The 23,788-nt window shown below is 31.4% G+C and overlaps 1 protein-coding gene across 1 annotated transcript in view; it reads right to left on the bottom strand.

The window, feature by feature from the left end:
• Positions 1-23,788, bottom strand: part of LOC145319089 (lysosome membrane protein 2-like) — a 98,998-nt gene that overhangs the window by 38,579 nt on the left and 36,631 nt on the right. Inside the window, exons 2-7 of the mRNA XM_080160933.1 lie at positions 18,769-18,874; positions 18,185-18,308; positions 14,768-14,865; positions 14,350-14,416; positions 11,869-11,949; positions 513-638 (exon numbers count right to left, since the gene is read on the bottom strand). Coding sequence (XP_080017059.1) covers positions 513-638; positions 11,869-11,949; positions 14,350-14,416; positions 14,768-14,865; positions 18,185-18,308; positions 18,769-18,874 — 602 coding nt within the window. The remainder of the gene's footprint in view (positions 1-512; positions 639-11,868; positions 11,950-14,349; positions 14,417-14,767; positions 14,866-18,184; positions 18,309-18,768; positions 18,875-23,788) is intronic.

The raw sequence follows: 23,788 nt of genomic DNA, 5'->3' as shown, positions 1-23,788 counted from the left end.
TTGTTATCCTTGTTTCTCTTTTGTAAGGGATCATGGGCATACCAACAGCTGTATCCCCCATCATTTTTGATAGATAATTGTCTGTTAATAGAAAAAGAAAAATAACACAATTAATTACTGTTTAGTTAGTCCGGGCTTTCTACGACTATTAATATCTCATCATTAATACAATATATAATACTAGCGGATTCGCCCTTAGCCTCTAGGGGCCTTGCCCCAAGAGGTTGATTTTTTTTGGGGGGGTAGGGGGGAGGGGAGTCGACCCCCCTATTTCAATTTTAGTTTTAAAAAGAAAAAAATTTTTTTTGGGGGGGTTGGGGGTGTCCCAACCCCCAAGAAAATAGTTATAAACCTTCCCGGGACCTATGAGAAGCTACCCTGTAACGGAGAACTCGATCGGTTAAGCGGTTAGCGAGATCCTTCGCTACAAACAAACAGACATCGTTCTTCTTTGTATTATAGAAATCAAATGGAAATTCGGAAACAATTAATATAACATAACAAATACTTACATCGATAAAGAATCCAAATTTATTGAAGGGAAGCTTTTCCTCTGGGGGCAGTACATCATTCCCCAACTTGATGAGGGGGTGGTCGTACCCCCACATCACGTCTCCTACAGTTGTACTGTTGAACACCTTAATAAAAGAAATTGGGTTAATTCTGAATTAAGTTAGGGATCCGAAGGAATAAGACAATGGAGGCTAAATTCATATTGATCCCCAATTACGATAAACAAAATTAACCCTTTTGTAGATATAAATCATTGGTTAAAAAGTTTAGAAATTTCTAGTTTGAAGATTCCAACAAGGCTATCATAAAAGTAGTAACCATTTTTAAAGAAATTAAAGGAGAAAATGTACACATAAAGGTTTAATGAAGCAAGACACAAACAAAGAACGGCAATTTTAAGGCATTATCAAATAAAACAAGGATGACAACATCCATAAGTAGCGAAGCACAAAAAATATGTATAAGAATTTAAAGATTAGTTGTCAAAAGCATGTATATTAGAAAAAAATCACAAAACCTTTTCAACATTTGTTTTTAATTTATTAATATTTATATTTCAGTACTATGACTAACAGACTGACGGTCAAAGCAAATTACATACTGGATGCTTAAAACAACGGGAATTTTAATTTTAATATTTTTAACTACAAAAATTTTAAAAATCAGACCATTAACACCAAAGTTATGGAGAAAAATGTGAAAATTACAAAAATAGCCTAAAACCTGCTTCAAGGCAGTCTGACCGTCATAGTTATTTTTTTTTAAACGACAAGAAATTTAATTTTGGTACTATAACTGAAAAAATTTTGGAAATAGGACCATAAAAACAAAAGATATGGAGAAAAATACAAAAATAGCCTAAAACCTGCTAAAAAGTGGTCCTATCGCAATTGATGTTTTATAGTTAATTGTGGTCCTTTATAATGAGAATGTTGTCAAAAAATTTCAGCCTTTTATCTTTTATAGGAGCCGAGAAAATCACGTTTCCCCCAAACTAAGACATACGGACATACGGACAGACGGACATTTCAAATTATAGAGTAGCTTCGCTACTAAAAAATTGCATATGCATGATGAACTAAAATTCTAATTGTTAAATTATAACAAAGAAACAAATGCATATATTTAACCATTATCATTTCATTTTGATAATAAATAATAGGTATTGTTACAATGATGAGCATATGCTATACATTAGTTTATTATTAATTTTATGGTAAAAATTAGGTCATTTTAAGAGCTTGGCAGCTAAATATAATCCGCCACAATTTTAATTTAACACGCAGCCGCTGATCAAAAGACGCCTTAATGTGTAATGATTCGAAACTGCTGTCTTATCAGCCGCCGCAATGACATAAAAATCTACTGCATCTAGCACACTTGAAAAATCCGCGACCATGATAAATTTCAAAATTAACTGCTGTCGCATTTTATTAAAGTAATCTTACTTCAGTTGGAACCTAACATTTGAAATCTTCAGCCGAAAAATCGCTTTTTATTTGCAAAAGCTGCAAACCTTAGCTGCTGTAAGTAGCTTCAAAAATGCGCAAAAGCTGTGAAAAATATTGAATTTAGCAACCATTTAATGAAATAAATAAAAAACAATAAAAACACAGAGATAAACTGATATAATGAAATTCTTTTATTTTAAAATGAAACAAAAAGACAAACTTATCTGATGTTAATGAAATGTTTATCTTTGTATTTTTTACATCTATGCAGTAAATAGTGTAACAAAAATACTACCAAAAATTTTGTGCTTCCATTCAAACTTATTTCTTGCTACCCTTCCCTTTTCCTACGAGGTGCCACCCTTCGGGGATCTACTAAATTTTACATAACTTAACCTAACTTAAAATAACTGACAACATTTAAAATTATAAGAAAAATTTAAATAATAAAGCTTAAAGGACGCCTGCAAGAAATAACACGCTTTAACTGCTGAAAGACTGTCACAAGAAGACCCAATACCCCAAATTATAAGCCTTCAGCTTCAATAACAAAAAAGTTCTAGGCATTTCAAAATAGCATTTTATGTACAATGGAATTTTTGAAAGATTTCCAATGCTCATAAAAGAAAAAACAAAATTAAATTACGTTGCCTAGACATAAAATTATAACCTTATCTTTGTCAGAAACTTAGATTGCCTGTAACTGATAACATTTTTACAATAAAAACACCACATTTCATAGTCAAAATCTATGAAAAAAATTCGATTTAAATTGCATTTTTAAACGAAAATCATAGCGGAAACAAAGGGGTAAACTAATACAAGCTTAGCTGTGATTGGTTGTGAAGCTGATTCAGCCTTCTGATTGGCTACAGTACATTCGGTACAACGCAAGTAAAACTTAATTTTTTTTAATGATTTTGACTATAAAAATGGGTATTTTTATTGTAAAAATATAATTAGTTACTGGAAACCTAAATTTATGACAAAAATAAGCTTATAATATTGTTTCTAGGCCACGTAGTTTAATTTTAAAGTTTTCAACATGAGCATTGCAATTCTTTCAAAATTTCCATTGTACATAAAATGTCATTTTAAAATGCCTAGAACTTTTTTGTTATAGAAGCTGAAGGCTTCAAATTTGGGGTATTTGGTCTACTTGTGGCAGTCTTTCAGCAGTTAAAGCGTGGTATTTCTTGCAGGCTTCCTTTAAATACAGAATGAATGAACAATAAGAAATAATCTTTTAAAATGTATAGTTAATAGTCATTCCGTATCGAATCTAGTACAAGTATGTATACGTCTGTTTATATTTTCAAATAAATTGTATTACTCTGTATGGGACTGTGTAAAATATAAGCGTGGAGCGTTAAGTATAATTTTTGTTTTGGACTGTCATGTCGTGAGGACTTTACAATTTATAGAATAGGTGCAATAAATTTATTTCACTAATTTTAGTGTTTCTGTGTTTAGTGTCTGCGTGCACCGAATGGAATCTTGCTAACCGTTGAACCGATATGATTCTCCTTTACTGTGTAGCTCCTGGGAAGGTATATAACTATTTTGGGAGATGATACCACCACCCTCCCAAGAGAAATCGTCCCTAGAAATAAATGACTCACTCCCAAAAATACATTTTCTTTTTAACCCTTTAATTTAAAGTAGTAGGAGGTGGACAACCCCCCCCCCCCCTCCCCTTGAGGCCTCTAGGGGCGTAACCATAGCATAAAATATTGAAACAAATTAACTTAAAGCAACAAGTTCATAATTGACATACTTTTTATAGTTGTTTTATGACAGCACTGATTTATCAAGAAACAAGTATATAATAAAAAAAGAGTTGAAGTATTTTTGAGTACGTTTTTTATAATTAATTATAGAATAATCTAAAATACAGAACCTAATCCATTTGGAGTACTTTTTACTTTTCTATTGTGAAATAAATTCAAATTAATACAAATCCTTTTTTTTAGATTGTAAAAAATCCATAATCTTTTTATTTATTCTTAGTATTAAAGGTTTTTAAAAAATGCACAATTTAATTCATTTAATGAAAAACTTAACAAACAACTTAAGAAAATACATTTGTAAAAAATAGCCTAAAACCTGCCTAGGATCAAAACCGAAAATTGAAAAATATTAATACTGATATTGGTGTTGACACTGCTAATTTGAACCAACCAATCATGAATTTACAAAAAATATCCAAAGTTGGTTTGCCATCGAATAAAAGAGTAGGTCGATAGTACTTTGGTTACCAGTTTAATTTCCAGTCCAATGTTCTCTCCCTCCCTGCCTACTCTCCCTCCCTGCCTACTCTCCCTCCCTGCCTATATGAATGTCCCACATCCAAATGCCAATATCTCTAAGCAAATAATTATAAGCATTAGTTTCATAAGGAATACAGGGATATATAACAACGGATTTTAAATTAACCCTCAGTCCATTTATTATGTGCCTAATTTATATTAGATGAGTTAGTGGTGGTTAGAGATACCTAATTAGAAGATAGACATAATTTTTAAAATTAATCTAGCTATTTTATCTTCTAACTTTTAAGATATGAAAAAAAATAGGGAATCTTCACAGATAATCACAGTTGTCTATCTATAATACAAAGTAGAACGATGTCTGTCTGTCTGTTTGTTTGTTTGTCTGTCTGTTTGTCTGTTTGTTTGTAGCGAAGGATCTCGCTTACCGCTGAACCGATCGGGTTCTCCTTAACAGGGTAGCTTCTCATAAGTCCCAGGAAGGTTTATAACTATTTTGGGGGAGGGTACCACCACCCTATCAGGAGAAATCGCCCCTGGAAAAAAATTACCCCTCTCGAAAAAGAGACTCCAACGAAACATAAACCAATTATTTCTGTAATTAGATATTTTAAATAAAAAAAAAACATTCAAAGTGCCACTAGAGGCCTCTAGGGGCGTAGCCGCTAGTTTGATATATAATAGGATATGAGTAAAGAAAATGTTTCTTTCAGACGGAGAGTCATACTGACGGACATATTTAATTATAGAAAAATTAAGTTTTACGCTGTTGTTTGGCTATTTAAAACTGTTTTGTTGTATTAATAAAATGTAATTATAATTTCTTTTCTGTATTTTCGCGGCTCCAACAAACTAGTTTTCCAGCGGAAGATATTGAACAGCAAAGTTTCATCGTAGCCTAGGGTTAAATTTCACAAAAACTTAATAATAATTATGCGCGCCCAACTTTACCTACCCTTAATCTTCAGGGATATTTAAGGATAATAGAATATAAGTACTAAGTAGGCGTTCAAAAATAAAAACTCAAAGTAATATTTAAGCGAATGAGAGAACATTTTTATAATGATTTTAATATATGTAATTCTTCCGATTATAACTTTAACTATTGAAATGGATAATACCACGCTACTTTTTTTTTGTCAAAAACGCAATAACTTTAATTTTTTGATATTTGTAGAATTGGCAGAACCCTTCTAAATTACCCCCCGACAGCAACCACATATGACCCAGGGATAATAAGGGATAAACAATGAACAATAAATCAATGCACATCCCCAATGATGAGAAACAGAATTACCCCATCTATTAATTATAAAGGTTTTGCAAAACCTATCAAAGATATATTAAAAGTACCCTGCAGAGTATTTAAGCCAACCAATGAGAATCGTGTTTATAAAACTTTGGATACCAGTGTAATTTACAATCCATTGACCCCTCCCTTCCCGCCTCTGACCTGACATTTAGTGAGCTAAACCATTAAAATAAATATGTTGAGGGGAAAAAATGAAATTACTTTAATTACCAAGAATGGGCTCACGACAAGGTCAAATATTTTTAAATTTAAATATTAGGCTGTATATCTGTCTGTCTGTAGCATAAGATCTCATTATACGCTGCATCGATGTGGTTCTACTTTACAGTGAAGCCTCTCAGAAGTTCAATAAAGGTTTAATAGTATTATATAGGATATTACCTTCATCCTACCAATAAAATTGCCTCTAGAAAAAAGTACCCTTCCCCTTTAAAAAAATCTTCATTTTTTATAAAATGAAAGAGTCCGCTAGAGGCGTAGCCACTTGCATTTAATAAAGCATGTCTAAAGGACAAGGACAAGAATTATTTCTAACTAACAGACAATTCTTTCATTTCATGATATTTTTCTGAAAGTCCTAAATGTGCGATGGTAATTTCATAAGCCTAGGCATTCCTCCTACTAATATTAACATAATAGTCTACCCTATAAAACTGTTGATATGCAATTTCAATTTATCGTCTATTATTAATTCTGTATTGGAAACCTTCATTATTCAAACTATTCCACTAATAACTTTAATCTACAGAAGGGGCAAATATGTTTATCGTAATTTGGGGGTGAACATAAAAGTATCAAGCATAGTCTTATCCCTTTAGATCCCTGATTTTCACGCATGTGCATCAATTCTACATGCATGTATTAATTCTACATTACTGATTTGATTGTTCAATGTGTGGGTGGAGTCAATATTAGAGTATGTGTAGTAGACTGAAAAATAATAGTAAGACATTCGTTTACATGGTTAATTAGCGGCTACGACCCTAGAGGCCTCTAGTGGCATTTGATGGGTGTTGGGGTTTGGGGTTGTGTTAGTAATAATCAAATCTTCCCCCTATTTTCAATTTTAGTTTTATAAAGAAAAATATTTTTTCAGCAATTAGTGAGATCCTTCTGTACAGACACCCCAGTTTGTTTTTAGGTTACTTAATACTCACTTTTATTGGGATTAGTGTTATATAGGGAAATATTATAAAAATATCTCAATTTCATCTAATGTTCATTATTTATATATGTATAGGTATCAAATGCACTTTGAAATTATAGTAACTGAATAAAAATAACAATCTATTACAGTATGTAAAATAATAACTCTCACAATAATAAGATATTGTAGTGTGATATTAAATTTTGGGGCACCTTAGAAACCAGAAATTATTAATATTATGTACCTTGACTTATTATAAAGCCATATTTCCTCAATACAAAATGTTCACACAAAATAGCTTAAAATCTGCCCAGGACTATAAAGTAGCATGATTAATATGTATCTGAAATATTATTTAAAAACAGGAAAAACTTACAGAATAGCTACGGGCAATGTATTTATTTGCGGATTAGCAAATCAAAAAGTAGCAGATACTGAGCAACATATAAAAAGAAAATCCCGAAATCTTTACATGTGAAGTATACATATATAATATATATACATATATGTGGCATTACCGTAAGAAAGCTGTTACAGACTGTTCTTCTCAAAAAGGCAGACTAACTTAAAAAGTAGCCGGAAAAAATTCACTATAGAGTTAAAGACTTACAGGCGAACAGACAAATAAATTATAGAATTTGCTGGCTGATAAAAAAGGTGGTTTTTATTTCTTTAAAATTGGTAGTATTGCTAGTACTCGTATAACATATTTAATACACCTAAAAATATCATATTACACTCTACTTTATTTTTAAGGGAAGGGTTTGGATTAATAAAATAAGTAATTATTTAACAAATACATTACATGTACATTATACGCATATTATATTGATATTAATCTAAATTAATGAGTGCAGAATACGTGGATATTGTGACAGATTCTCGCATAATAAAAAATTCAACTTTGCTGTTAGATTTAATTTTTTTTGTAAAAATCTAAAACTATTAGAAATATTTTTTACAATAATTTCGAAATCTTTTATCAGAGGCCTCGTTTTTTTCAAGCATATTGGTATAAAACCTTAAGAGAAACTTTGTAAAGTTTTAATACAGGTTTTAGGTCAACTGCCCACCTCGCAAAATAAGAATAAAAACCTTTTGACGAACATGTAAGGGATTTGAAAGGAAGCCCCTAGTACATAGTGAAACAAATAACAAGGCCTACCCAGGGATCTAAAGGGATAAAACAATGGCTGTTAAATTTATGTACATCCCAAATTATAATATACAAAATTAACTCTTCTGTAGATTACAAGTAGTGGTTGAACGTTAGAACTTAATGAACCAACCCATCAAACGTCAATAAAAGTCCCCGAAGTTTTTAACCCAACAAACAAGAAACGTTATTTTGAACCTTGGGGACTAGTGTGATAAACAGCCCAATGTCCCCACCCTCCCTGGGGCCTACTGAAGACTTTATAATGTAGCAGGTTTGTAATGTAATACCTTAACTTGAGTATTAGTATTTAACAGGTGCTTCCTTATAATTATCATGGATACACGGACAGGTGAATGTAGTTTTCATTTCCAGTATGCCTTCCGCTGGATTAGAACCGGTTTCAATAAAATCAAGTATTGCATAATATCACAGAAATTTTTCCCGAATAGTGAAATGAACATCATAAAATTATTACCAGATTTGTTAGCCCAGGCCTTCGGTTTTAGTCTTATAATATATCATTTTAAAATCTGAGGAAAGCTGTCTATAATATAATGCGATAAATAACTATTAAACTTTTCTATCCTTGAGTTTGAGTTAAGATATCGCTAACATGGAATACGGGAATAGTTTTAGGCTATTTTACTTTTATATTAAAGTCTTGAGAGGTTTTGGCTTATTTTCTAGCCAATTTTTCCTTGTTGAATAAAAAGCCACTTGATGAAAGTGACACAATCACTAGTTATTTAAAAAGCTCAAAATGCTGTGCAAAATTTCGCCTTCTTGCAAAACCTTGTTATAAATTAATTTTCATGTACAATATTAAACAATACACATACTTGATGTAATTCGTAAAGATAGGAATCAGAATTCAAAAAAAATCTATGGGTTAAAAAGAGTTTAGATAAAGAATGAAAAGAAATATAGTTATACCAGTGATCTTAAGGGTAAATTATAGTAGACGTAAATTGATGAACATCCCATGATGATAAACAAAACATCGCCCTTGTAGATTAAAACTTTTGGTTGAAAAGTATGGACACTACTTGTTTGTACCGAAAGTTTTCAACAAACTAATGAGAGAATATATTTGTAAAACTTTGGGTACCAATAAACAGACCAATGTCATATCTCTCCAGGATTTTGAGAATTTTTTTCAATGTCCTGGTTATAATGAACAACATATTGTACATAATTTCAACATATTTACCATTGGTTTTATTATACCAAGAATACGATATAATAGCACAATGGAAGATAAATTGATGTTTTCCAGAAGTTTTAATTGCGATATTCTTCTTTGAGGACATTTAACTCTTGGAGGTGGGGGGGGGGGGGGGGGGAGAAATGAATGTAGATTAGATAAATCTAATTTCCATTGTCCAATCCTTGTATCGGTTAACTGAATTTTTAAAACAAAAAGTAAACATTCAAATATTGAGAAAAAAATGAAGGACAATTAGTTTCATAATAAATGCAACAATGACAATCTTATAACTAGATAAATTGAACAGAGGTGAATTCTTTTTTAAAAAATTTGCCCCACTAATCCCTAGTGGGGCAAAATTGATTTCGTGAAAAATCCTCCAAAATTACATAAAAAATCTACAAAAATTAAATAAAATCTTATGTTAATAACCCTTCTATGATTTTGTTTAATTTTTGTAGATTTTTAATGTGATTTTGGTGGATTTTTCACGACAACAATTTTGCCCCACTAAGCGATTAGTGGGGCAAATTTTTTTTAAAGAATCCACCTCAGTAACTCATAATACAGACAAATGCTGATAGAAATCTTGATTCTATGTTTGGTAGTTATTGTCAATAATTCAATGAATATTACATTTTTTTGGCATAATAAAGCTGTCTATTTTTTTAGATTTGAAAATCTATCAATTTATGTCAGTCTAGAACTTAAAGACTTCTAAGTTAATTAACAGTAGCTCCGCTACCAAAAATACTAATTTAAAGGTAGGAGTATTTCTCCACGGGCTAACTAACCCTGAAGGGCTACCAAGTACCAAATATAACCCAATCTAACTTAAGTATTAAACAAAAATCCCCAAATCCTAATATGTTGGAGGGGGGGGGGGGGGGTGTTACTATGCTCAACAGAAACTTTGAAGGAAAACGCCAAAAATATTATTAGTTAACGGTGAAAAGTACAATTTTAATAGTCGAAAATTGTGAGACCATGTAAAATTATGTGGCTGACGGGATTAAGTTGGTTGGTCAAACAATTATTGTGTACACTTATATGCAGGGAGGGAGGGGACATTGGGCTGGTTAGCACCCAAAAGTTTTATAATAACATTTTCTTATTCGTTGGCTTAACAACTTTGGGGACATAAAATAACAACATATTAGATGAAGGAACTGTGTTGTAATTTTGACTACATGCAACATTTCGATGGTTTATGTAGATTTAAATGATGCTAAACATAAGGAGCTGCGGCTCATATATTAGCAGGAAGGGAGGGGACATTAGGCTGTTTATTAAACTATGTTTTATACAACAATTTCTTATTAGTTGGCTTAACAACCTTGCGGACTTTAAATGAATTTTGATTGGTTGGTTCATTAAGTTAAGTGTCCAAACTATTTAATAATTATTCTTAATCTACATAAGGGCTAATTTTATGTATCATCATTGGGGTGAGGATGTATAATATATCAATTTATCGGCCCTTGTCTTATCCCTTTTGATCACTGCATATATGGTATATGCTTTAAAATCAAATGTCAAACAAAGCACAGTTTCAAAGATATGCTAATAGAAGAAAATGAAACAAGAAAAAAATAGTATTAATATATGGTACTAATAAAAATCACAAAATCTTGTAAAATAAATTGATTTTAAGTTGTGACGGAGTGACACAAAGACATATCCTAGTTATGGAGTAGCCGCGCCTCAAGTCTGTAAGGCTGTTATGGTTATTTAATAGCAATAAGGCCTAGAGGGGTGAAATAAGTCATGCTTGCTACCAGGGGATAAGTTTCATAAAAAAATAAATGTACCCTCTTCTAATATGATAATAGTCATTTCTCGCATCGTATTATAAACAGCTTTCCGCGGATATAAAATGTACAATTATATTTTTTTAATCGCAGAAAACTGAGGTGGATTCTTAAAAAATGTGATTTTGGTGGGTTATTCACGAAAACAATTTTGCCCCACTGAGCGATTAAAAGGGCAATTTTTTTTAAGAATCCACCTCTAGACTAGAACAATTTAATTTTCAGAGAAGATGTCCCTGTGTCTTACTTCATGGTGTGATAACATTCCCATGTCCAAACAATTTGTATGAGAGAGAAATGGATATCAGAGAAAGTGTTAGAGAGAGAGAGAGAGAGAGTGTGTGTGTGAGAGAGAGAGAGAGAGATACCTAGCGAAACACAAAAAATTAATGGAATGAACAGAATGAGTTATAGTGCAGATGTCCTGTAATCAAAACAAAGAAAAGAAAAAAATATGCAAAATTTCATAGAAAATCACGAAATCTTTCAAAAATAAGTTTATGAAAAAAGACACAAATGAATAAAGGAAGAAAAGGAACTAGAAATGTTGAAGGTTGATCAAAGGAATTCTAATTATTTGAACACAAACTATCTCAATTTCAAATGCCAATCTTAATTTAATTGAATATTTAATAGATATTCCAAAACAAAATATACATTTCTTGCATTGTTGAAAGACTGTTTATTGTTTAATTCTACTGACGTTGATATGAAGAAAAAACTTTTTATTTGTACCAAAATGTGTATTCTTTCTAATTCCGCCAATAAATAGTTAAAAAATTAAATGTGTTTATACATATAATAACTTTGAATATAGTCGGATTGTTCCTACTGTGTTATTATTGGACCAATAATTTCCTAGTAAACCTGATATATTATTAAATCTTGGTACAGCAAACTGCAATATTATTTAGCTTAACAGTATATATCTCTTTTAATGGAATTCTAAGAGATATTTATATTTTTTTGTGTTATAGTAAGTTATATTAGATGCTTACCTCTTGTTTAAGAATGCCCAACATGGAGCTTAGAGCCTGCTGCACTAGCTTCCCTGCCCATCTCATCTGGTTCACACTAGCCTAGATAGATAGATAGATAGATAGATAGCTGAGAGCCTGCTGCACTAGCTTCCCTGCCCATCTCATCTGGTTCACACTTGCCTAGATAGAAATATAGATAGATAGATAGCTGAGAGCCTGCTGCACTAGCTTCCCTGCCCATCTCATCTGGTTCACACTTGCCTAGATAGAAATATAGATAGATAGATAGATAGATAACTGAGAGCCTGCTGCACTAGCTTTCATGCCCATCTCATCTGGTTCACACTTGCCTAGATAGAAATATAGATAGATAGATAGATAGATAACTGAGAGCCTGCTGCACTAGCTTCCCTGCCCATCTCATCTGGTTCACACTAGCCTAAATTTAAACAATTTTAGTTGCATAGCAGCTACGTTTTCAGTGGTTTCCCTCAATGTGACAAGTTGAACACAAAAAAGCCCCTCCCACCTTATTTTAACATTTATAGAAAATAAGGAGGAGTAGTTTTAATTGATTTTTTATTACTTAATGTCAGGTTTGGTTAGGTTATTTTGGTTATAAGATAGTCCTGTAGGATTAAGGCACAGCAGGTATAGGCCCCTCACAATCTTAGGTTCCACCTTATATTCACTTAATTTTAAGGGGGGGGGGAGACTTAAAAGTACTCAGCATAAAAATATTTACTACCAAAAACTATTTATTCGAGTAAGTAAGTTTAATACACTTTTAAAGAGAAGCTATGAAATTAAACATGGTGCAAATACCCGCCATTTTGTTTTCTATGCGCATTGTGAAGAAATGATAATTTATTTTCTTCTTTTGTCATTTCCTTATTATTTGTAAGTCATGGAAAATTGTAGTTTTTAACAATTTCAAATAAAACATTTTCTTGATTGTTTAGATAAATTAAAGTTACTTCTACATTAGAAATATATTTAAAAATTAACAAGAGTAAAAAAATGGGGGGGAGTATATTTGTCTAATTTATATTTTGATTTCAATAGGGGAATGGTACCATCCCACAAAATAGTTATAAAGACTTATGAGAATCCACCTTGTAAAGAAGAACCATATCGGTTCAGCGGTTAGCAAGACCCTTCGGTACAGACAGATAGACATCCTGTCACTGGATTGAATCCCCCCCCCCCTCTTTCTTCTTCTATTATTAATAATGGCTTTATTCTATTGACCATTAATTCTTGGTTTTTTTAAACTTACATAATCGTACTAAAATATGCCCGAATAATTAATTTTTCACGCCTCAATAATTCATTATTAGTTAGTAGGTACTCTTAAAGTATGATTCTTTATTTTTTGTGAATATTAGTGTGTGTTTTTAATTCTACGATTAAATAGACCTATTTCATTTAAGGATAAAAAAAAGCACTTGAGTTTTTAATGAAAGATTATTATTTTGAATTTATATTTCGATAAGCCTTTCCAAGCCCTAACTCCTAAATGTTTAAACATTTATATTTATAAGCATTTCTAACTTAATAAGTATAAGGTGTGGCACAATCCAACTGAAAAAGGCGGTTTCTCTCAAAGTGCCTTGTCGAGCACTTGAAAATAACCCTCCCACTTGTAGTTCTTAATAATCTTTTTTTTTAAATGTGGTGAGAAAGGTATTTGATTTTTTTATTAAGGTCGAGATAGGTTAGGTTATAGTGGGTACTGGGTAAGGACCTTGCAGGATTAAAGCCCCCCGCAATGATTGATAATGAAAAAATTAATCGGTCCTTCCTCCCATTTTTACATTTTTTTCTTCAAAATTATGGGTGGTTCAGTGCTGATCAGTGCACTTTTTGGGAAAGCACCGAAAAATACAACAATTAAGTGCGAAAAAAATCTTCAAATTTATTATTTTTGGTTAAAAACGTGATTATTGTTAGTACAGAAAAGTACTGTGGTTAGCAATTTCTTACAATGATAATTATGTCCATAAGTAGCTCTTCAAGTTAAACAGTAAGCTATTATACAGGAAAATCAGGTAATATCCTCTTAGAAATTTTTTTTCTGGCCGCAGCGCGCTCGGCTGCCTAACCTGCCTAGCCGCAGCGCTCGGCCCCCTTGCCTGCCTAGCCGCAGCGCTCGGCTCCCTAGCCTATAACCTAACCTAACCTAAAATAGTTGTTCGTTGTCGGGAGTGGGGAAGACTCAAATTTTCAAAATTGTAAATTTCTAAGAGGAGAACGCCGAAAATCTTTATGCTAGTTTAGTTTGTGAGGAAGCTTTATATACAAAGTGTCTAAAAAATCAGCCATGTGACGTCATAAAAATGAGGGATTTTCCATCTCTTTTTTGGAGGTTTCTTTCCCACTTCCCCTCTCATCCCTCATTTTTATGACGTCACATGGCTGATTTTTTTAGACACTTTGTAAAGCAACCGATAAATAACTACTTTTGTCGCGAAATAATTTTTGAAAAATATAACTTACAAATAAAGGAATATTTGGAACTGTGACTATGTCATCCTCTCCTCCAATTGAAAGATCTCGTCGAAATCTGAAAAAAAAACAATTGATCGAATTTTCAAAAATATTGGGTCATTTCATAATCTAAATCCTCATATAAATTAACAGGATGTCTGTATCGAAGGATCCTTCTCAACGCTGAACCGATATGGCTCACCTTTACAAAGAAGAGACAATGGACGATAAATTTATGTGCATTCCCAATGATGATAAACAAAATTAACCCTTCTGCAAATTTAAACTATCAGCAGAAAAGGTTTCGACCAACTAAACAAAATTCAAATACAGTAGCAAAGGTCAACTAAAAAGTTGGTTATAAAACTTTGTGTACCTCCAGTGTAATTTACAATCCCCATCCTACTATGCAATGAAATTTTTATACCTGTAGGATTTCTTGATATTATATTTGACAGTTGAGCCATCTTCAGCAAACTCTACTCCCTCCTTGGACCAGGTCTCCTCCCAGGTGTAGGGTCCCATCTAGATAGATAGATAGATGGATAGTTCAAAGTTGAATTGATTCATTAGTATTAATATTGATAGATAGATCTTTATACTTATATTTTTTAAAATTATTTAAAAGTATATTTTATTTAAAAGATAAGACTATGGACGATAAATTGTAAATATAATTATCCATTCTGTAGATTAAAATTATTGGATAAAAAGTTTGATCACTGTTAGTATGTCCTAACCACCAAGGATTAGATAAATACAGAGGGAGACAAGCTAAGATTTATAGAACACACTTTGGATTTAAAAGCGATGAATTAAATTAAAGAAACCATATTTTCCTCTTGTACTTTAAATATTTACAATTATATAATTGAACAAAACACTCAAAAAAATTATAGAAAACATATTTTTAGAAATTCAAAGCGTAGCTTTCTTACAATTTGAATCTGTTCGTACATCAGTCTCATACTTACTCTCTAAACCTGGCCATAGACATCTATAATACGAAGTAAAACTATATTAACCCCATTAAGATTTCTAAAAAGGACAAAAGGGGTAATTAGCTCACTGTTCTTGTAAATTGTATAATGAATTATTTACATTCATGTGAAATTTGTCAAACTATGGTAATTACGATGCTTATTATTGTGTTGTTTTAATTTTCCTGAACCATTAATTGCTTTTGTAAAGTGTAACATAATGTTATTTATGTATCTTTTTGCAATTTTCCTTTAAAGGAGCAAAATTAATAGGTAAAATCAGAGGCCAACTACAACAAAATTTAAATTAGACGCTGCATTAAATGTAAATTTAAATGGTAATAAATAAATCATTATAATTAAACATAGATCATCTTTGCGCAAGGTTAGTGACTAACGACGGACGTACAGACGTACGGAATAACCTTGTCATAATGCAGCTGGACTATCAACAATCCGGTAAACTTAAATTTGTATGTAACTAATCTATCATGACAAATTCTTTTTTTAAACTTGAAAAAAAAGATTACACTCATGTTGCAATAAAAGAGATTATATTAGAGTAAAATGTTCCAAAGCAGAAAATTAGATTTTAATTTGGTATTCTAATTTCTTGATTTTTAAAAGTAAAAAAAAAGGCTTAAGGTTTTTGATTTTTATTATACCTTTTCAAACTTAGTATTAGGAAAAATATTTTTTTCTTAGTTATTGATTAGACTGCTGAAATTTTGATTGAAGAATCGTATGACCACTTAACATTCATACTTACATCTAAGAATGTCCGTCTGTCTGTCCGTTTTGATGTAATGTTGTCATCTTGTTTTTATTATCAATTTGTAAAAGTCTAAATTCCAAGTTTATGTTTGTGAAAAAGTTTGAAAGAAACTGTCCCTCAAATTAATCTCTTTTGTCCAAACTTAATTTCAAATCATGGTAGCACCTTGGACGATAAATTAGCAGGGAGGAAGGGAATATTGGACTTAAATTATACTATACAGTAAAATACTAGAGGGAGAAAGGGTTAACTAACTGTATCTCGCTATCGCATCTGCCTTGTGCAACCTTTTTATTGGGCCATTGAAAATCAACCAATGGTGTCGCTTATATTAACAAAGCCAAGTAACACAAAATAATTTAGAAGCAAACGAAAGAGGTCTTTGAAAAAGGAAGGGAGGTAGTTGTCTGCATATACATCTATACTATAGATCTGTTAATTATACTAGTACCCAAAGTTGTATAGTATATTAAAAAATATCAGTGTCTGAACTCTACATCAATAATCTAAATCTACAAAGGGAGTAATTTTGTTTATCATAATTGATGATGAACATTAATGTGTTGTCAATCGTCTTATCTTTTAAATCCCTGTTAAATTACCGTCAAATTGCAATGCTGACGTCATGAATTAGCAAAGTAACTCTATATAAAAGTAACAGGACCTTTGTTTCTGTCTGTCTGTACCAAATGATCTCGATAACCACTAAACCAATATGGTTCTCCTTTACAATGTAGCTTCTTATAGGTCCTGGGAAGGTTTATAATTATTCTTAGGTAGAGTACCAACACCCTCCCTAGAGAAATCGCATTTAGAAAAGAAATGACTTACTGACTTAAATATAATAGTAGAACCTTTGTCATGATATAATTATGATTGCCTGGAACGAAAACTCCAATATACACTCTTGGGGAAGGAATACATGAAATAAAAGCAAATTTCAGGCTTATCCTTTTGGAATTATTATCCTTGATTATTCTTGACTTTTAGATCATGTGTACACTTTTAATCTACAGATGGCTTTTGTTAGAGTTAGATAGATATATAATGGATAGATAAAACTTAAAATATAAAAATTACTGTTTAAGCAATTAAGACTCGCATCTACTTAAAAATTAGGGCCTGCTATTCTTGACAATGCACGAAGATACTGCTAAATTTTATGTGAAAAAATGTATATAAATAACCATACCCTGATGATGTTTATTAGGGTGGGTCGATTTTGAACATTTTTTTTCTGAGGCCAAAGCGGGGATCTGCACTCAATTTATATAGATATAATACACCTCTGGATGATTTAAAATTTATCCTAAGTCTTAAAACCGCTGACGACCAGACATTCAATTGTATAGCTATTTGTAAATGGGAGTCAAAAATTTTTTGAATCAGAACTATGGCTTCATGGTGCTCCCTGGCAATGACTTGAGGAGCTGAGTCAGGAACTTTTGTCCCTTTCAAAAAATCTCGTTCCTAGCCTGAGAAAATCTAAAAAACCTCTACAAATTGGACAATTCTCAATAAACCTTATAGTTCTGATTCAAAAAAAATTTTGAATGTCGTCTTTGCATACTAATAAGTAATGAATTATATTTTTAAGTGGTCGTGTTCTAAAACTCAATTTTTTGAAATTCTTTTTCGGCCAGAAATGTTTTTAAGGTTAATTTTATCTCTTGCATATCCCCGCTTTGTCTAATTCCGATATGAACCCACCCTAATGTTTATGCCAATAAACGAAAAATTTCGGTGCCTGATGTGTTGATTTTTTTCCTTGTTGGGGAATAGAATAGTTGGTGCGCGTCCTTTTTATGAATATTAGGGCCTGCTAGTCAGACAAAGTAACTTAGAAGTTAAATTTAAATTAAAAAGTCACTTAATTTGTCCTCTTGGTGCTCAAACACACAAATTCCCAGACTGGTACAAACATACACATGTCCTTTTCAAGGTTTAATTAATTTACTATTGTTTCATATGTGTAGTTCTTTTCTAAATATATGTACAATAAGCTTATCTAAATCAGTTCTATAAGACAGGTCAGCTAGCTAGAGTCTAGATATAGAATAGCAGCGCAACTCTAGAAAATACAAATTACCTCAACAAAAAACGGCTTCTCCCCCTTGAGAAATCCAGCAGGATTTGTTGTGTTGAAAAAATATACTCGGAGCAAAGGTTTTGCTGGAGGGTTCATCCATACGTCTGTCACCTGTCCACCAGACCTAAATACGAATAATAGAGAAGCTGCGCTACTAAAAATGTAAACCTTGGATAGAGTAATGAATTAATTATCTAAAAGATTGACAGAAATAAATATTGATAGATAAATTCATAGATTGATTGATTGATCGACATATTGATATATAGATAGATAAATAGGAAGATTAATAGATAGTTCGACAAACAGATTGATAGATTGATTGATTAATAGATTGTTAATAGATAAATAGATATGTATAAAGATAAATTGATAGACTGATGTATTCATAGATAAATATATGGATAGATAGATAAAGAAGCTTTTTATAGTGCCTATAAAAATGACGTCATACTTGCCTATCATTGGTAAATTAAAATGTAGTGTATTGTCCTATCATTGGTCATTTGTATTGTATGACGTCATTTTTTTTAGTCCCTATAGATATAAAGAGCTTCTAGATAAATAATATACTAAAGACTAACCTTAATGGAAGCTCTTTTTTAATAAGATCAGCAACTAGATTATTAAATAATAGGTAGACTAATATTCCCAATATTAAGCACGTAACTCCCAATACTAGCAACACACCTAAAATAGAAAAGAAATAAGAATAACTGTTATTTCAATAATAAATGTATATGTATAGATGCATAACCCAGACAATTACCTTGCCCAAGTGGTGGGGACCGTTTTCAGCTGGTAGCAAATTGTTTTCTTCTTGTGTGTTTTTGTTTGTTGCGACTACACTATTTTTATATTTCCGACGCTATTGGCCAATATTCAAACACCCAATTGTAATTCGACACAGTCGTGGGTAGAGTTACATGTAGCCCATGCCCCCTCTATTCTTTTACTTTAATATTTAACTCAATTTCTCGATTACTTTAAATCATTTTTTGTCAAATCTTAACTTTTAAGCAGGGTTAGGAAGCCGCGCCTCAGCCGCGCATAAGCCTCAGTTTTAAACCTGCTTGTGAGCAGAAAAAGAAATTTTTGAAAGAAGGATTGTCTACTAAAGAGACAGTTTTATACATCTAGCTAAATTTTATAGTGATAAAATGACGATTTCACTGAGGCTTACACGCGGCTTACGCGCGGCTTCCGATCCCTGCTTTTAAGTTCAATATAGAAGCTTTTGAAATAAATAAAGCTATAAACCTAAAAATCTTTTTTTAAAAGTGGTCATGGTTGATATAAATTCGACATGACGATAATTAAATCGCATTTAAACCTAGGTCTTGTGTTCATTTTTGTAAGTAAATTTAGCAAGAAACCATATATAAGAAAATTCAAGGCCAACCACTTTTCATTATCAATATAGAGAATCTTAGAGGACAAACAAATATAGAAAAATCGGGTATAGTCTCTTTCATGACAACGCCTCTTAAGGGGCGTTTCGTCGTATTTTCACAACAGCTTTTATTCTATTTTTAGCCCCTGAGGTAGACTCTAACTCTGAGAGACAACCACCTTACCTAACTTAACTTAACCTATCAAAAGCTACTGTGAAAATACGATGAAACGCCCTTTAAAGGGCATTGTCACTATACCCGAAAGATCTAATGTAATCATTTATATGTTTAAAAGGTTTTGATTTTTATCTTCTCTCCAACAAAAAAAAGGGGGGGGGGGGGGGTCAAAAACAATCTTAGAATCCGAAAAAAAAATTGTATTTCTTAAATTTCAGATTTTATAAAATAATTTAGTTTTAGCATCAATTAGATAAATATAATTCTCATGGTAGAAAACATTAGTAAAACAAGGATGACAAACATTCACAAAAGAGAAGATCAACAAATTTGACAGATGGAAAAACAAACAATTACAATTACGGAGTAATTGCACTCTAAAAAATATAAAAATGTAAATTCCAGTGTGGCTTCGAAACCGATGGATTAAAACCGGTTCATAGCAATACTGAAAAACCATTTTCCACGAATAATAAGATAATTATCAAGAGTCATTAAAAATTAAAATGATAATATGTTCAAGTCTCAATAAATATATTATTACATTTTTATGCCTAATCAATCTAGAAATCACCATTCTAATAAGCAAGACTTTAGAATAACTATATATTGTTAGAGCTATCCGTTACAGACTTTAGAAGCGATACTAGGCATAGAAAAGATTCTCTTAAAAAAGTCATTAGAACTTTTTTCAACATACAATTTCAATAATCATCAAATCATCGTTTAAAGTATAAAAACATCAAATGGTTGGTAATATACGCAGCGCAGCTACTCTAGATTCTTTACTATTTTTTTAAATTTTACTTTATAACTATCCTACGAAAATGTCATTTCAATGATTTATTGAGAATACTTGTCATAAAATATTTTTAAATTTGTTTATATCCTTACTGTATTTTAATTTGCTATTCTTTTATTTATTCAAATGTTGTTTCTTATTTATTCATTTTAAAAGTTGTGGAAAAGTTATGTCAGTTAAACTTTTTGTCTGGAACTAATTGTCCTTGGTTCAGAATATTTTTGCGTGAGCGTATTTATTAGTGCAGAAATCCAAGTGTGCAAAATCCTTGATAATTTTTTCGCAAGAGTTTTTGTAAAACAACTGTTCATTTATAAACAGCAAAGTTTTTTTCATTAATTTGTTTTAATTATAACTATGAATATTCATATGATATTAAAATGATATTTTTGTCTGCCTACATATATTATACTGGTGGCCTCTAGATGCACTTAAGGTGGGAGGGAGAAGATTTGAATTTTAAAAATAAAATGTAAAATAATTGGGTGGAGGGTCATCTTGATGGGGTGAAGATACTCTCCCCAAAAATAGTTAAAAACCTTCCTTTTACCTAAAAGAAGCCTCACTGTAAAGGAGCACCAAATCGTATAGCGGTTTGTGAGATCCTTAACTACAGACAAAAAAGCTTACAACTTTATATAATAGAATTGTACGTCTAAGAAGATGAACTAATATAGCTGAAGTAGAAGGATTTATAGCGTGTCTGATTTTTAGTTGAAATGTATGGAAACTATTTTTCGCATGAGAATTAACTAGTAGTGGATAGTTGGCGAATTTTTTCACACGTCTTTTTTTTGCAATTGCACACCGTACGTGTTCATTTATATAGGAATACGTTTTAGTAAAATTTAGCTGAAGAAAAAGGTTAAAAATATTTTTAAAGTCAACTGGATTTTTCTTATATACTAACAGAGACTTGCACAAGTGGGGGGATGGCCAAACCCTACTGGAATTTAAGGGGATGAAAAATATTTGTTTTACTTTTTAGTATGTTGATTATGTAGGGAGGGGGGGGGGATGACTATAAAATACACCAACCTCAATTTTGGCTTAGGGAGGTTTAAAAATCATATGGAGGGTATCAAAATTTTCGGGTGCACTTCGACCCCCCCCCCCTGCAAAAACTGAATGCACGCCATTGCACTGTATAGTAATCTGGTTTATGTATCCAATTAAACTTGATTTCTTTATTGACTTTATGGTCATTACAATATTGCACTGACCTTGCAATCAAAATACATATCATTCTATTTTACAGAGAAGCTTCTAACCACACTGTTAAGCGACATCTTTACTTAAGAATTATACAGTACTAAACCATAATTGGATTGCAAAGCATTTTCATAAGTTTAATTAGAAAGGTATTTTCAATTCTTGAACTATTAAAGCTACATATCAGCAGTGGGTACAAGATATATTGTAATGGCTGCACCATAAGTTTACATCCGACCACATTAATGGTCAGAAATTGTACACATTGGAAAGAAAACGCAATGTTGCATTCCATTTCAAGCCAGCTTTAAAAATTCAAATAAACAGATAATAAATAGATAGACACAAATCTTGGTCTGCAAAAATGTATTATTAAGGTAGATGGATTATTGTAACTAGGGTAATAAATCTATTATTGGAAACTAATCCTTTGGTTAGATTTGTAACAAATTTGTCAGTTTTTGTAGTTTTAATCATAGTTGTTTCACAAACCACATGTAAACAAGGATGATTAGATTCAATGCAAGTCAGGGATCTTACGGGATAAGACAATAGACGCTAAATTGGTTTATATTTGGCTTTTATTTGAAAAGCAAGTCATTTTTTATATATCTCGCAAAGAGAGAGGGGACATTGAACTTTTATTCAATCGTGATTGGTTGGCTCAAAATATAAGTGTTCAAACTTTTCCACTTATAATTTTATGCTACTGAATAGTTCATCAATTTATCGTCAATTGTCTTATCCCTTAAAGTCCCCGCTGTATAGTCCGACGGACAAAGTGAAATACACGATAGCTGCACTCTGTCAACAAATATGTTGTACTATATTGATTAAAAGCGTTTGATCACTAGTCATGGATAAATAGATAAGTAAGTTGTTATTTAAATGGAATCAGTAATCACAATGAAAGAGTTAATAACTGTTAGATTCAATAGTGCCTGAAATTCAAAATATTAATGGAGAAAATGAAATGTTTTCTGAGGAGTGCTGAGATAATTTTTATTTACATTTCCGTGGACAATTCATATTATACAAGGTTTTTCTGATTTCGATTGAAAATTTGGATTTAGGGAAATGAATAGCCTTTTAAAGTATTTCTTAATATAAAATTTTGGCTATTTTTGAAACATTTAATTACTAGATTTAACCACTAAACCACAATGTCATTTTAAAACAAATAGAGCGAAACTTTTTAATAGCTTTAATCATAAATGCATCGCAATATAGACAGCTGTGTTCAGCGTATAAAAAAACGAAAAATTATAGGATCCATGCCAGTTTTGTTCGACTTAAGGAGCCAGGGCCTGGGTCAATAAAACTGTTGTTAATTTTAAGGGTTTTTTATTTGTAAATTTTTTTTATAATACGATACAACATATAAATTCTCAGTATGGCTCAGAACCGGTTATAATCCAGCAGTTATTAATCGGTTTTGAAACCCTACTTGAAAGTTTATCTTAGTAATGATATTTTTTACATATAATTATCAGGGCTTAATAAATCAAGTAAATATTTCGTTACTAAGCAAAATATCATTCTTGTTTTTGTAATTTAAAAATTAATAAATGTTGTCAATCTGTAATTGTCTAAAAAAAACATTGTAATATCAGTTAAAACAAATATAAAAATTTTTTAAACTTTCGTATTTTAAAATTAGCCTCCAATTTCCTACTTTCTTGGATTTTATTAAGACTAGAGGTCTAAAAAATTTATGAAATGTTTCCTTATTCATATTAAAATGGCTTTTCTGGAATTTTTTTCTTTTTCAGCAACCTTTAAGTTTAGGTTATAAAAAATAATACTGCTACAAAATTAAAAGTTTTATTAATATTTGATTTTAAGAATAAATTGATAACTTCTTAACTTTTAAAAAAACAATTGTAAGACTCAACAAAACCCCATGTGTACAAAATATCTACTGTACAAAATCTGAGACTGAAGTAACAACCCATCAAAACAAGTTTTCTTAAAAATAAGCCCAAAGGCATCTTATACACTTATAAAAGGCTTTGAGAA

This window comes from Acartia tonsa, chromosome 5 (genome assembly GCF_053477335.1).
Source record: "Acartia tonsa isolate MP-2025a chromosome 5, ASM5347733v1, whole genome shotgun sequence".
NCBI lineage: Eukaryota > Metazoa > Arthropoda > Copepoda > Calanoida > Acartiidae > Acartia > Acartia tonsa.
The sequence above is the reverse complement of the archived record's forward strand: the minus strand, read 5'-3'. Positions and strand labels throughout refer to the sequence as shown.